The 16,450-nt window shown below is 31.3% G+C and overlaps 1 protein-coding gene across 3 annotated transcripts; it reads left to right on the top strand.

The window, feature by feature from the left end:
• Nucleotides 1-7,064: 7,064 nt before the first annotated feature.
• LOC121213990 (TBCC domain-containing protein 1) lies at nucleotides 7,065-15,787 on the top strand. 3 transcript variants are annotated; one of them, XR_005909592.1, is made up of 10 exons: nucleotides 7,066-7,643; nucleotides 8,824-8,964; nucleotides 9,831-10,211; nucleotides 11,324-11,428; nucleotides 12,783-12,923; nucleotides 13,834-14,037; nucleotides 14,158-14,250; nucleotides 14,424-14,535; nucleotides 15,189-15,290; nucleotides 15,610-15,787. XR_005909592.1 is itself a non-coding variant. In XM_041087553.1 (9 exons), the coding sequence occupies exons 1-9, from the start codon at nucleotides 7,149-7,151 to the stop codon at nucleotides 14,672-14,674; spliced, it is 1,716 nt and encodes a 571-aa protein (XP_040943487.1). In that variant the 5' UTR covers nucleotides 7,065-7,148; the 3' UTR covers nucleotides 14,675-15,159. The 3 variants fall into 3 exon arrangements, 2 of the variants coding, with proteins under 2 accessions (XP_040943487.1, XP_040943488.1); XM_041087553.1 differs by lacking the exons at nucleotides 15,189-15,290; nucleotides 15,610-15,787 and adding an exon at nucleotides 14,631-15,159 and having other exon boundaries at nucleotides 7,065-7,643; XM_041087554.1 differs by having other exon boundaries at nucleotides 15,189-15,690.
• The last annotated feature ends 663 nt before the right edge of the window (nucleotides 15,788-16,450 follow it).

The raw sequence follows: 16,450 nt of genomic DNA, 5'->3' as shown, positions 1-16,450 counted from the left end.
ACTTTTGCATAAATATATAGCTATATGGCATGTATCTATATCTTCTTGCAAATGTCTGGGGGTATTTCCAAGTTAATTCACCTTCCCATGCAAATAGGATTATATCCTATTATTTAGAGTATGAATTTTATAATAATTTTTATATTGGGGTTTGAATTTTTTTGTCTAAGTTAATCTCTAAATTTAGTGATTATTTTCGTATTGGGGCATGGATTAGTCAACTCTTTCTATATCGGGGCTTGAACTTTTTTTGTCCAAATTAATCTCGGGACCTAATAATTATTCTCATATTATGGCTTAAACTTGATAATTATTCTTACATTTAAGGTTTTCAAGAAAATATAATAGACTAACTTGGACCAATTCAGTGATTAATTTGGGAAAAAAAAGTCCAGGCCTCTATAGGAGAACAATTGTCTAGTCCAAGGACTAACCTAAACAAAAAAAAAATTTATACCAATATGAGAATACTGATCAAATTTAAACCCTAAAAATAATTTAACCCTACCTTATAATATAAGAAAATGGTCCATTAATCTATCTTGGTATATTATAATAAAAGTACAAAAAAATATAAAATCTTATTTGGAGTTTAGATACGTCCATTATACTTAAAAATAAACATCAGTATTTTTTTATTTATAGATTTTTTTTTCCCATATGGACAGTCTTTATCAAGATAATTAAATTGAGTACTCAAAAACAAAAACTAGTTGCTTTAATTTATACAATATATAATACAATATGTACTAAAACCCAGAACTATTTGGATTAGGTATATGGTAGAGGCTACAAAAAAGTAAAATGATTGTTAAAGGGCATTGAAGTAGCTACAATTTCCACCAACTCCTTTCATTGGTTGAGTCCACATTTCCATCCTCACAATCACAATTAAGTTTCCCCCATAACATAAACTTTTGTTTATTATGTAAAAGGAAAACCCTAATTTTCGTTTTGAAATATTATCCTAATTTCTTTTTCACCCTTCTATCACCTAATCAGTGACGAAGTTAGAGGACTGAGACACGTACGTCTTTAAAATCGGGACTGCACCATCACCTTAGAAGATATCGCATTGCAACTCAAGCTCCCAATTGATGGTGATATTGTGGTCACGGGTTCAAGTTTCATGCCACTAGAAGAGGATGCTTTATAAACCGCATACATAAGTTTGACATCATAATCATAGGGGAAAAAAGAGGTTTTCCAATATAATCAACTTATTCATTTTCTCCATCTCCATCAAAGTAGTATCCTTAACCTCATTGTTTGAAACATGTGATAGAGTTGGGAGCAAGAAGACTTTCAGGGGGGAGTGACTATGACGGTGGAGAAAAGCTGAAACTTGAGTCGAGGCAGCAGCGATTGTGGTTATTAATGAGTTCATTAATCATAGAAATGGCTGTTGCCCCGAGTCGTGTTTCAGCTTTTCTCTACCGTCACATCACCATGAACTTAAGCATACCTTAAAACTATCACAATGTCTCCCTAAAACTCCAACACAAACAAACTTTCCCTCCCAAAATTTCAACATTCAACAAAAATTAACAATTGAAAAATTTTCTAAGGGACAATGGACGAGAGAGCTGATGGAGTAAGGGGAAGCAAAACCCCCTTTATATAGGCAACCAGGGAGAAAATTTTCAAAAAAATAAATCATGCAGGAGTCCATGACCGTCTAAGATTTCTGGGATGGGATGTTTGAAAATTATTTTTGGATTCTCGAGTTCTAAAATTTTTTCATGGGATTCCCTAATAGGCTTAAGGTTGAAAATGTGTGGGAAGAAAACATGTCTTGCTAGACCCGTTTTTTGTTTCTCTCTACAAAATCAGTTTATTTCCCTAAATTTAAAAAAAAACCTAATTTCCTAATTATTTTTTTAAACCGACATTTTCTACTAATTTTCCCTAAAATTAGTATTATATACTCATCCATATTTAATATATTCTCTAATTTAATTTAATTTTAACTAAAACATTTAAAAATAGGTAATTAAAAAAACAAGTAACTCAAATTATAAAAAAAAATGGGTCGAATGTATTTGGAAAAAAAAAGCCATTTGTTTTTACTTTTGGTTCTTTCATCAATTTTTATAAATTTCTTGTCTCAACCTATAAAGAAAACCAAAACAAGTCAATTAAAATTGAAAATTAAATTCTGAATCTCATGTGATGATATGATAGTTAAGAGCGTTTACCGCCCCAAGTGTAGCCTGAGTTTGAGTCGTGTTAGTCGCGTTGGTTGTTTGGGCTTTGCCCTATTATTACAATTCACCAAAAAGAAAATTGAAAAATTCTACTTATGATTAAATTCAAAAAACAATGGTATAGTATAATACAATCTTATATTTTTTGATACAAAAGAGGGATTAAACTGAAACAAAGTAAAACGAGGTCACACTACATTAGATAGATCATTATGTAGAGATTAAAGGACTCCATCCGAGGGTTGCATGAATATAAATTTGTCAAACCATCAATTACCCTATTACCTTCTTTGAAAACATGTATTGTATTAAGCGAATTGTCCAATCACATTAGAAAAGCCTTTTAATATTACGGATCAAGATGAATCATACCGTTCCTTCCCAGTTTCTTGAATTGCTTGAAATTATAATACAATATTAATCCTATCTTAATACCTTAATTATTGTGTAGTTGACTTTTTAATATTTTTATTTTTGACAACAAAATATTCCATGCTTTAATTATCAAAAGGGACACCACAATTATAAAGGAGATGTTTACTATTTGCTTGAAGCAGTCGTTCCCAAAAGTCAAACTTGAAATTTTATTTATTGAAAGCTTACGTGATAAAATGGTAAATTATGATGATTTAGGTTTAAATGGAATTTTATTTATTTTATAGACATTAATAATTAATTATGATTGTAATTTATATTTTATTAGATTAAATCATATCCATGACTTGGATGAAAGTTAAATCATTATATACATAAGGCATTTATAAAAAAAAAAGGGTTATTTAATGAATGAAATATAAGTGAGTGGTAAAAGTTTTGTGTGTGTATTTTTCGAGATAAAATTTAAAACGGTACATAAATTTTAATTGAATGTACAATTAATACATCAACTTTAACTTAGTGTAATTATACACATGGAACTTTGATGTGGTTTAAATATATATATAAAATTTTAATTCTAATTCAATTATACACATTTAAAGAAATAAAAACATTAGTTTATTTTATATTGAATAAATATATTTATTTGGGTACGCAGCATATAACTGTAGAATGGTGTCGATAATTTAAGAAAATTAAGTCAAATCAGAATTTCATGTATAAAATCACACAAAAATCTCAATTGTGTGATTGGTGTTGGTATATGTTGTTGTTGACTCCACTTAATAATGTAGGGTTGTCTAATAAAATAGGAATCAAAAGAGGCATGGGTTGAAGCAGTTGAGTACATGTATCTATACATTAATTAATTCATCTAATCTATGTTTTTGTATTTAATATTATTGACTTATGATTTCACAAAAAAATATTATTATTTAACCTATATATGCTTTTCAACATCAACAATTTGGTTAATGTTTGCAAGTCAACATTCTCTAACTGCAGGTATCAAATAATAGCATATGTAGGTATATCAATCTTTGATTGATAAAATAATTACAACCAAACAAGTTGGTAGTTCATAAGAAATTAAAAACACATGATAAATAGTTTCACTTGAATTTCTCTTGATGATTTTTGTGGTTTTATTCGGACCTATTGTAATAACTTGTCACAGTATATATTTTAAAGATCTCACTTACTCAAAACCCTTCGTACAAAGATAAGCGGGCTCACCTGTCACTTGGTACTTTAAGAATAGAATTATTAGAGCACAGCAACTTACGACACAAGTGGGATCATATAGTACGTACTATAACGACAACCAACTTGCAACAGTAGTGCTCATTTGGCACTTGACCATCTCACACAACCATATGAACCTTTATACGTTTATGCCGCGCTATAGGACATAAGACGACCCACTATATAAACTGGGGCGTACGAAGAAATAGGGCTCTCTCTCTCTCTCTCTCTGAAGCTTACCTCTTCTATTTCCTCCTCCTCCATCTTCTTTACCAGTATAAACTCTCCATCTTATTTAGGTGAATCGAACCTCACCTTCTCCACTTGTCTTCTTTATTGCTATCTTTATACAATTGGTTGTAATTTTATTTAGAAAAAAGAGTTGAAATTTACCATTCCTAACAAAATTTCATTGAAGAAAAAATAACTTTAATTCAAATTATTGCTAGAAATTTTTTCCTTAAAATAAATCTAACCATTATTTGAACTTTATTTTCAACATGAAAAGAAATTTCTAAAAGTTGGAGCTTCAAAATGCCAAAAATCTCTACTCCCATACATTTGCTTGATAAAAATGGCAAAAGGGTTAGGCTTGGAAATCTCAACCACAAACTTGGATGATTAAGTGGGAGGTGATGATAAAATTATTTGCTATTTTTGGCAATGTCTTGCTATACTTAATTTCCAAAAATAAAAATTCAATAGAAATGGGTGATTGAATTATGGTAGGAATGGGCCTTCTTAAATCACTAATTGACTTTTATCAAAGATAATACTGCTTTAGGCTGGGCCCTTCAAAATAATTTCAAGTTTCTAAATATAGTAATTCTTTATGGGCTGATTGCGTGATGGAAATAATGTTCATTCTACTGTTCAATCATGTCATCGCAGTCGGTTGAATTTTAATGATATCAATATTATTGTCAGTACAGAAATATGTTTTTAGTATGTTGAAATGCATTATTTTTCTATTTAAATGTTGAAAAAAAAAACAGATTGAGATTAATATTAATAAACTATTGCATCGTAAATGATTTAATTTATAATTTCTGGCTTGAGTGATTTATTGAATCTCTTTTTGGTTGTTGGATTTGTTTAAAATTTGAAATTTTACTATTTTTGGAAACTTGAAAATTTCCACACCCATATTAAATTACACTTTTTTTTTCATTCTGGTGGGAAATATAGATTCAAAATTTAAATTTATTAAATATCACATGTTAAAGATAATTACGTGATTTAAATTTTTATTAAACATTTATTTGACACGAGTTCGAATTATATTATTACATAAAAAAATATTTTATGCTTGGGCATGCCCTACCTCTCTAATGCTTGGGCTTCTGCTCAAGGGTCATCCTCACTTTAATTGGATCAATTGCCTTATCAAATAGTTTACACAATTAAATTCTTTATCATATTAAAATCTTTGTGAAAATGTATTTAGTTATTTTTGTTCAACTCCACAAAATAAACAATAATAACTGTACAATTTAATGGGTAAACTATTCGGACAAGTAGAGGTGAACGGTCAATCGAATCGAGTAAAACAATTTCAAGTTAATTGTTGACGGGTCATATTTTATCATCTTAACTCGATTTGAAATTTTTTCGAATCGAATCGAGTCGAGTGAAATGAAATTCAAGTCGAGCCGAATTGAGTGAAATCGTTTGAGTTAAATTAAAAAATTAAATATTTCAAATTGAAATCTTGTTACAGTATAACTAATTTCATTTTAGAGCATGTAAACTTGAAACCATATATATTTGGAAATTTTCTCAAAGCAAAATAAGAAAAAAAATTATTTAGGTCCCAAAAATATTATTTTAGAAAATTTAAAATTTTCTTTATATATTCTTTAGATTTTTTTTAAAAATTTTATAATTTTTTTAAAAAATATAAATTTTGGAATTTTTATAAATATTTTGAATTTTTTTTATAATTTTTGTTGAAAGAAAGACTAATTTGCTCATTTTCAAAATTGATAAGGACCAAAGGGGTATTTACACCAATATGTTATTCAAATTATTCGAATTGTAAAATTCAATTCGACTTGAACTCGAAACTCAAATTACTTATTCTAACTAACTCGAAAAAATCGAATAACTCAATTTGATTAACTTAAAATTCAATTTTTTTTTAATTTTTTCTAATTGAATAAAATTTCTATCTTAGTTTTCAATTTTTTTTAATTGCGTCACCCCTATTAAGATTATTTGTTGTTAGCAAAGATGGCAACAACGTATCCTTCATGAGCAAACTTGCGAACGATGGGTCATCCAAGTTTAAGATTGACGCCTACAATGATGCCAACACATTTCGTGGTGGAACTTGCAATTTGCGCACTGTTTTTACAAGTATCCTTTGTTCTATTCACATGTCATATCCATTTTTCTTATATTAGTACATACTTTCACGAGAGTTCATGGGCTAAGTTAGATTCGGGTCGGATCTAAGCATAATATTGATATACTTTATATTTATTCAAGTATAGCTTGACTCGAAATATGAGCCTAAAAAATTTATCAAGCCCACCCATATTTGTAAAAGGCTAACCTAAGCCCATTTTAGACCCGCTTATATTATTTTAAATTAATATTTTTATTTATTTATTGAATGTTTTATATAATCAACTTAACATTATTTTAATGTTTACATTAGAATAGTATTATATATTTGGTTTAGATTTATTTTTTTAATATGTTATAAATTACATAATATATAAAAATAACATAATATAAAGTATTATAAACTTAAAAATGGGTCGGACCAGGTTTCGGCATTGAATGTTCAAGTCCAAGCTCGTCCCATATTTTAATCGGGTCTAATTTTTTTACCCAATCTCATTTTTTAAGTTTAATATTTTTACCTAAAATTCTCTCAAATTTCGAATATACCTTTGATCCAGAACGGATAACCGAGCCATAAATAGTCATTTGATGTTTGGTTACAAGTGTGATTCCAATTTTAACATTTTGTATCTTTAGTTATCTTCAAATTTTCACTTTTGGTGGATGCTTATATCATATAAAGCTAATAAAATATAATAAAAAAGGAGTAATTTTATTTAACCCCGCTTAAATTTGTTTTAAATGCAAAGTTAATTAAAGTAAAAATACTTTGATTGCATCTACATCCACTTAGCATCATAGCCACTAAAATGTAGCCACGTAATCAGTTCAGCTAGACCCGACCTCAACATAAGAAACCTCTCACACACTCTCTCTCCCTCTTCAACAACATCATTCATTTCTGGAAGATCTGCAAACAAAACCCTCCACCCCCATTTTATTTATTTATTTTTCCGCTTCAAAGCGATGAGCGACCCCATGGAACCATCTACTTCAAAGAGCGACCCTAATCCAATTATTGGCCCCATCACTCTACTCCACCCACGACGCGAGCCTTTCGAGCATGGCCTCTTACCTATCCAGAAGCTCATTTTCACCGACCCCCTGCAAGCCCTAATCCCTCTCAAACAAAAACTCGCTTCTTCTTCTTCTTCTTCCTCTACTCACCGAGTCAACTCGGATGCCCTTGCTGATGCGCTCCAGATCTCATCCGAACATGCGCGTCTCATCCTTGATACTCTCGCCTCGGTACTCCACTCGGAGCCCGACCCACTCGTCAATGCCCACCCCGACGATGTAGGCTCTGTTGGTTCCGATTTGCGTGATCTGATCTTGTTTTTGTACATTCAATCGTATAAGAGGCTTTTGCCACGCTCGCACAAAGACTCTGCTGCCGTTGCCGATGTTTGGCCTTCCACCTCAGCTTTTGACGGTTATTTGTCGGCTCTTTCACCTTTGCAGGTAAGGAATTTGATCAATTCGCTGTCTTTTTTTTTGTGGTTGATGTTTTTTGAATTGTATTTGTGGTGGTTGATATAATTTCAGTGTCATTTTATGCAATTTATTTAGATTCATGTTACTTTTAGGAAAATGAGTGCCTTTGATGCTAGAAACTGATTGAATTCACGAAAATTTGACTCTTGATTGGCATTTGGGAAAGAATGAACTGTGGTTCCGTTTATGTTTTGGCAATTGAAAGATGATATTAGTCTCTATGGAAAATTAGAAGCATGAGTTCTTTTAAGATGCAAAAGCTAATTGACATTTTTGAAGAATTAAGTCAATATCATAAATGCATGATTACGCATTTATATGGAACTAGTTTTCTTCTGTTTTGGCAAAGTACCGTTTAGTGTTATTTTGGCTTCTTGCTTTTGCATCCTGAAATAAAAACGAAAAATGGATAAGTGCATATAAATCTTCTATGAAAACATTCATATACGAAAACAAACAACATTTTAGTATCTTAAAATTGAGCATACAATTCGTTTTGGAAATAGAATGCTTGATTACATATACACAGTTATGTATAACACTTGTGTCAGCATTGGTGTTTCATTTTATTTATCTATTTACTTCTAATTAACAAATTGCTTTTAATTATATACCTTTTCTTTAATAACATTTTAAGAGCTGAAAATCAAATAGCAGAAAATAAGTAACAATATGTTTAAGGTTATTTATAGTGTCCTTTTTGTTTGCTTTTAATATATTTTTCCTCTTGTTTTTGCTTCCCTGTTTGAAGCATAGTTGCTTTTTTACTCCTAAGGAATAGGGGTGAGCACTCGGCCTGTATTTATGAATAGAATTGTTTTAAATTGCTGGGTCTTATCTTATTGTTCATCTTTCTACTTCTATCTGTCTAATACTTTAAGCTTGCTGTTTAATATGATAAATGCATTTGGCACTGTGTTCCAGGGGAGTGTAAAATTTTTTGCTTTTTAACTTTAGAAACTTAATGGTAGGACATGGTTGTTTGTCACATCTTTTATATAGTTATCTATCTCATGAATATGGATTTTACCAATTAGTGCGCATTGTAATAATTGTGGTTCTATTTACTGTTAGAAGTTAATTGCAGTGTTTTGTTCTATGGAAGTTAAACCCTTAGACTTAACTTTGGTGGTTCCTCTCATCACAGCTTGTCCGCAGCAACACACGTCGGTTTATGCCATCACAGGCTGATGAAGAGGCCCATCAATTGTCCTATCTTCAAAAGCACTTGGCTAATATTATCTCTCTTTTGTCAGAGCCCGTGGAGGGGGAAGGCGAAGAGTCTCTGGTTTGTAATATGCTATCTGTACATGGGTTTTCTTTTTCCGTTTTGTTTTGTTATTCCAACTGGAACAAGACCGAAGTATTTCAAATATAATTCAAGAATTGCATTTGTTTGTTTATCAGAGATTTTTGTTGCATTTTGATTCTTCATGTTCTTTGTTGTTCATTAATGGAATGCAATTTTAGAGATATAACATGTGTTAACTTTCGTTTCACAGGATAAAAGGTGAAAGCACAGAAAAAGTAATTTATTGGTTGCACTTAGTAGAGCAAAATATTGTTGCTGAATACTAATGACCTGGAATATAAATTTACTGTTTATAAAATGTATTAATGTGGTTTATACTCTAGTTTTTGAAGGCAACCCAGTTTGTCTCACTAGATAACTTGTCGAGACCATTTGTTATGTAATATTGGGATCCTCATTGTGCGCTTTTTTTTCATTATGCTTTGGTTTGTTTTCTTTAGGATGGTTTGTTTTAGGTCTAACCCTGGGTATATGATGGAATGAAAATTATTAACAATCTTGACCATAAAGGAAGGAAGAACTCCTTGCCAGCTTTGCAGTAATCGCTGATTTTGAGCTGAAGTTTTCTTTGTAAATTGTTTAGAATATAATTTGGAGATTTTATGAATCTTTTGTTCTTATTTTCTCTACTCTTTCCAACTTACGTACTTCCTTTATAGTGTGTCTTTTTTGTTTTATTATGTTCTGTTCTTATTATTCTATTCTTCCTTTTTGTTATCAGCTAGGATGTTTTAACTCTGTTACTGTGTATTAGTGATCACACCTTCTAGTTGTTGCATATCTTACTTTTCCATTTGTTTTTGCTTGTTATTAGTTTCTATGGCTTGGTTTGATTCTTTCAGGTTTTAACCATGGAGGGATTTGAACACCTTGGATTTCTGATTCAATTTGGTGATAAGGGATCTGAAGGAATTCCTTTAAGCCAAGCTGCTCCATTTTTTGCTAATTCAGATCCAGACATGCCTGCTGTTCCCGTTCCAGCATCACAAGTCCTTGATTGGCTTCTAGAAAATATAGCTTCTTCTTTGGAGCATATCACTGACAAAATATCTGCAAAAGAAAATGGTCCTCAAGGTGGCTCTGATCAGGATGTTGCGATGGCTGACGCTAGTTCAAGTTCAGTTAGAGCCTCACCCAGTGCGAGGAATTGTTGCTTCATTGAGGGAGTCTCTAAATCATCCTATGTAAAGCAGGCATCTGATCTCAAACATTCTTCTGTGAAGGTTAGTCTATATTTGCATTGCAATTTAGGAAAACCTCGAAATTCTTTTGGGTGTACACTCTGTACTGTTTTTTTTACTCTCTTTAAATGCAATAAGTGACTTGCATCTCTGTAGATGCATTAATAGTCTGGATTCTTGTGTTGATCTCCCAACTTTTAGAGTCATTTAAGTACCGAATGGAATCTGATGGGTGCATGTTTTATAGAAACTCAAATTAGGTTATTGCATGCAACCATCTTATAAATATTGAGATAGATGCCCGTTGGCTGCATATTTTTTGGATGAGATGAGACGAAGATACCAATTTAGGTGGGCTTAAAATTGGTTCTGTTTTCCCTCATCCTTTTTTCTGGAATGTTAATCATATGGAGATAAAAAGGGTGATAATGGTACAATTCTTTAGTTGCAACTCTCTTTCATGATGTGACTTGGTTACTTGAAGCAAGAAAGATGAGAGTAGAGGCATGTTTTCATATTTGGTGCAATTAATCCTTTTTAATTTAAGGGACATTAGTGTTTTTTCATACTTGCAAAATTCTTAGATTGAGTGGGGTTTCTGTAGCTATCCCAACCTTGCTTCGGATATAAACCGCAGTTGTTCTTGCGTACTAGACACCAGCTGAAAGTCTGTTGAATCTTGGCACCGTCTTTGTTAAAAAAGTTTGTGATTTCTTGTGACCCACTATGTAGGTTTAGAACTTTCACTTGCTTGATACTAAAAACTTTTGTCCTTTTAGGTATTGGTCCTTTTCTGGGCAGTAATCTTGTTTTCTTCCCAAAAATGGCTCTTTCATTTCTGTCCCCTCTTAAAAGTCAATCTCCTCAATGCCATTATGATCATCATCTTATTATTGATTTAAATTTGCAAGTAACACATTGTCTTTTAAGTAAAGCTGGCCTTGTATCCAATTATTTGCTTAATATGCTTTTATTAAAATAAAATATTATTTTGATTATTATGAGTAGGGGGTATGACATGGGACCTTCAATTTTGAGGTTGTATGCTAATTGGCTTATGGCAACAACCTTGATCTAATTCTCTATTAACGTTTGATATTTATGTACTTTGTGACATAAAACATCTCTAACTTCACATTATTTTAAAATTTCAGGTCATTAATTGCCATGATTCAGTCATTTACATTTTAGCACCTTTGAGATATGCTACCATTTATGGATGCTCTGATGCTACTATAGTTCTTGGAGCTGTTGGCAAGGTATCATTGCCTTTGTGCTGTCAATTACTTATGTTGCTCAAATTTTGGAACCAGTTGAAATATTCTCTGCTACACTAAATGTGTAATTTGGGTACAAATTTGTTTTCCTCTTTTTGGTTCATCATTGTTTTCTGGAATCTGAACATATCTATGGTATTTTGAACTGAAACTCTGAAAATGGATTTTACTTTGATATCTCTTCAATTAATGGACTTCCTATTTGCTATTCTACTGACTGGAAAATATCCATCTCTATTAAAGAAGTTACTTAGTTGTTCCCATCAAGGGCACTCAATTGAAAAAGGTGATCGAACATCTTACTGTTTTATTCCTTATGTTTAGATTTTTAGGATATGGCTATTGTTTGTCTTCTGTTTCAACTGCCTAGCTTCAATCAGTAATCTATTTATTCTTATAGTTTGGAATGTCTTGGGGTGAATGTAAAGAGGCGTCTCTGTTTTAAAATCGGTCATCTGATGTTGGTTAGAGCATTTTTATAAAGAATACAACTTTCAACAAATGTGGCCGAACTTATAGAAGAAATAGTCTCCGTTGATGAAGTTACTCAGCTGGTAGCTCTTCATTTTAAAACATAAGCCTGGATTTTTCTTTGATCTCTTCATTAGTGTGCTTATTCGCTATTCTATTGATTGGAAAATATCTGTCTCTATTAACAAAGTTACCTAGTTGTTTCTTTGTCATCAAAGGCAGTCAATTGAAAGGTGATCGAGCATCTTACTGCTTGATTTGATTCCTTGTGTTTTGACTTTTAGGATTTAGTTCCATGTGTGTTCTCCATTTCATCTGCCTAGCTTCTGTCTGTCAGTAATCTATGAATTCTTCTTGTTTGGAATGTCTTTGAGTGAATGTAAAAGAGTATTCTTTGTTTGAAGATGTATCATCTGGTGTTGTTAGTAGGTTGTTATTAAGAATACAGAATTCAACGATTGTGTCAGAACTTGTAAAAGAATAGCCCCTCTTAGTCTCTGCTCCATTTCTTGGCTATGCTGAAATCACAAAAAAGGAATTTTTATGAACTGAATATGGCCATTCACATGCACTCAATCAGTTTGTATTGCTAAGATTGTTACATACGTTTGCTTGCCTTACATGGTATCTGCATGTGGCTGTTATGGTTTCTCCTCTAGTATTCTTTTCTTGTTTGCAGTATTTCTTCTCTTGTGGGATTATGCTTCTTTCGCCTTTTCTCCATATTTTAGTCTACTTTCTTGTAAAACAATCAACCTGATTGTTACACCCTATTAGCTATCAATTCATTTCCTGTTCAAGTAATGATATGCTCTCCATTCATGGATGAACATATAATGATTTATCTATTTATTTATTTTTACAGGCAGTAAGAGTTGAACACTGTGAGCGAGTTCATGTGATAATAGCTGCAAAGCGAGTCTGCATTGCAAATTGTCGCGAGTGTTTATTCTTTTTGGGAGTGAATCAGCGCCCCCTTGTTGTTGGTGATAACCACAAGCTACAGGTAAGCAAATTACAAGCATCCTCTTTTCTGAGTGCAATGAGAATATACTGCGATCACATTTGAGTTTGTGAGATGGGAATTTGTATAGAAACTATGTCAAAGTAAATGTTCAATTGGTCTTAATTTTGAAAATTTGTTTATTTACAATAGAAAGAAACTCAATTAGTCAAATTAATGTCTAATTTTTTTCTTTCTTCCAGAATTATGTCTTTTTGTCTTCTCGAGCTCTTTGTCCTTTCAACTTCACCTAAGTCAGCCAAACTCACTGCCTAGCCTGGTGGTTGATGCTGCTGGCTCTGGTCATGGCATACGCTTTTTGTTTTAGTTCCATCCTCCCATTTTTCTTCCTTCTACTTCTCCTTGGTCCATCACGTCTCTGCTTTGTGACACCAAGTCAAATCCACTTGTACAAAGTTTCCTTAACATACAAAATGCTCAACCGTCAGCAGATTTTTGACAACTTGCCATTAGTTTAATTTTTTTTAAAGTTTGTTTAGGCTGATCCTGGCATTTTCATGTTCTATTCCATCATTTGTGAGCTATTGTTGCTGTCTATTCCGTCTGTCTGTCAGCTTGCAATTGATGGGTCTGGGGGATTTTGTTCTGGCCATAGTAATGCAAATTGCTCTGCCATAACCATTTCTAGGGATATGTAACGCCTCAAGAAATTGATTTAGCATATTTAACATCCAACTATGCGGCAAAATAGAACATGGACTCATCCAGAACATCAGTGGAGAACACCCCAAGAAGGCTTTCCCTGTTCTTTTTCTAGTTGGCAGAATAACGTTCATTATTCATTTTTAACACAGCTTTCACCTTTCAGAACCATCTTGGTGTTGTTTTGAGTTGGTTTTTTGGTGCTATCAAGATTGACTGTTTTTGAAATTCTTTTATTAAATTTCATCAGGTGGCACCGTATAATACATTCTACTCTCAGTTGGAGGAGCACATGACTGAAGTTGGCATTCAGGCCACTATGAATAGATGGGATGAACCTTTGGCACTTGGAGCGGTTGATCCACACGATTCATTATCTCATCCTGCAGGTGTTTCTGATGCGCAAGCAGAGTCAGCTGCACAGTTAGATCCTGATCAGTTCACAAATTTCCTGGTATGTTTTCTGGCATTTCATAGCTTAGCTTAGCTTGGATATAAATAAATCTTTAGTTTATATTACCTGTTTATAGTTTGATCTTGTTTGTGCTTGACATGAACATTTCTTAATACGCAGATTCCAAACTGGTTTGAAGGTGAATCAGCTGGGTCAACAAAGGATAACCCATTCCCCTTACCTGATGCATACTTGAAATCTCAACTGAGAAATGTAAATGCGCTAAAGCCCAACTTGTTTTGACAAAGCATTGAATTTATAGTTTGAGTTTATTTTTACGGGCGAGATAAAAACAATGTTGCTTATTCGAAGTAGTGGCTGGTTTTATTGATCTTTCTGATAATGACTTCTCTGAAATTTTGTTTTCTTCCTGATTTGATCGACAGCAAAAGAATTTGAGTGAGATAAAGCAAATATTGAGAGAAGCACCGCTTGAAGAAAATCGCAAAAGAGAACTGTCATGCGCGCTGCATGTATACTTCAAGGACTGGTTATATGGTAATCCACTATCTCTGGTCTCCTGTGATTACCAACTGTAACAATCTTAACTGGTGTTTCTGAACTTCAATATCGTTTTTATAATAATGTGGCAGCTTCCGGTAACATACGTCAGCTATACTGCTTACAAGGTGATTGAAACCTTGAGGTTACACGGCATGATTAGACAAGTTTATGGTTTTAATTCATTTTCAAGCCCTTTGCCAGATCGGCGGGTCATTTCTGTGGGGGGACAATAGACAAGCTGAGAAGAGAATCAGCATATTGTAATTTGGAAGGGCAACAAAATTTTTTAATGGATTGGCAGGGAGTCATGGGCAGAGAATGGAAGCAACTAGATAAAAGACAATGCTAATCTGAATGTAATATTTTTGGATGAAAAAGATAAATAATCTTTTGTAGTGTAATATTTGTTAACCTAGGTCTGCAGTGTTTTGTGAATTTTGTCATCCCCTTGATCTAGCCACGAGTGAATTTTATTACTTTAGTCTCATCTTGGAGAAGTGTGTAATCTAGCTTTTCATCGACTTCTTTAAATTTATTGGACATAAAAAAATAGAACTGTTTGCATTCGTTTGATCTGATCTCATATGTTTATATATTGATCAAGGATTATTATATTCATTTTTATGTTTCATTTCAAATTTGGTCAGTTGAATTTGAGATCAAGATGGAATTGGAATCTGTATAGCTATATGCATGTATATAAGAGGAAGGTCTTCCCGAGGACACCAGGCAGGCTCCCCTTTAACAAGGTTTAATTTTAATTTTAGTCCGTTTATTATATACTTAAATTAGAAATTTATTTGTATCTATAAACTATATATTTGTCCTGCTTATTTTCATTATATTATAATGGTTCAATTCCAATTTTGATCCCTTTGACAGGTGTTTACTATGCTTAGTCAAATTTAATTTTTGGTCTATCAGTATATTTAATTTTTAACATAATTTGGTATTATCGAGGGACATGTTATGTTGTTCTCTGTCTCTCTTTTACATTATAAGATGATGGTCCTATTTCAGTTTTAATACTTTACTGTTTTTAATTGTATGACAATGGCCAAATTTCAGGGTGCGTTTGGTTCGCTGTATTGGATTAGAGGTGTAATAGCAAATCAACTGTTTGGTTGAATGTAATGGAATATAGGCGTAATAGTAATCTTGTGTTTGGTTGAATGGAATAGAGGTGTAATAGCATACTGGAAAAAACTAAAATGACTATAATACCCTTAGCATAAATTTATTTTGGTAAATGATTATTGTTATTGTTATTTAAATTTTAATAAGATTATTATTATCAATAATAAATATTTTAATCATATTTAAATATAATTATTATTAAATATATTTTAATTAAAATATATAATTTAATAAAATTTTTAATAATTACCAGAAATTTGTTTTGGTAAATTATTATTGTTATTGTTATTTAAATTTTAATAAGATTATTAATATCAATAATAAATAATTTAATCATATTTAAACATAATTATTATTAAATATATTATAATTAAAATATATAATTTAATAAAATTCTTAATAATTAATATTCTTATATGAATATATTCAAATCATAATATATGATACTGTAAAATATAAATTAACATAATTATTATTAAATATGTTATAATTAAAATATATAATTTAATAAAATTATTAATAATTAATATTCTTATATTAATTTACTCAAATCATAATATATGATACTATAAATGAAAATTTGAAATAATTAATATTAAATATATTTTAATTAAAATATATGATTTAATAAAATTTAAAATAATTATAACTAATAAATTATATTTTATGAATTTGTATAATTTAAAATAATAATTATTACATATAATTTAATAATTAATATTAAATTTCATAAAATTCTTAGATAATAAATTTTCTTATATGAATTTATATA

Source organism: Gossypium hirsutum, chromosome D01 (assembly GCF_007990345.1).
Source record: "Gossypium hirsutum isolate 1008001.06 chromosome D01, Gossypium_hirsutum_v2.1, whole genome shotgun sequence".
Classification (NCBI taxonomy): Eukaryota; Viridiplantae; Streptophyta; class Magnoliopsida; order Malvales; family Malvaceae; genus Gossypium; species Gossypium hirsutum.
This window is presented reverse-complemented; position numbering and strand designations above follow the sequence as displayed.

What these genes read in the sequence shown, in the direction of transcription:
- LOC121213990 (XM_041087553.1), top strand. Translation starts at nt 7,149, where the DNA reads ATGAGCGACCCCATGGAACCATCTACTTCAAAGAGCGACCCTAATCCA. An exon ending in GGGAAGGCGAAGAGTCTCTG is followed by an intron (nt 8,965 to 9,830) that starts GTTTGTAATATG and finishes TGATTCTTTCAG; the next exon opens with GTTTTAACCATGGAGGGATT. An exon ending in ATCAGTTCACAAATTTCCTG is followed by an intron (nt 14,038 to 14,157) that starts GTATGTTTTCTG and finishes CTTAATACGCAG; the next exon opens with ATTCCAAACTGGTTTGAAGG.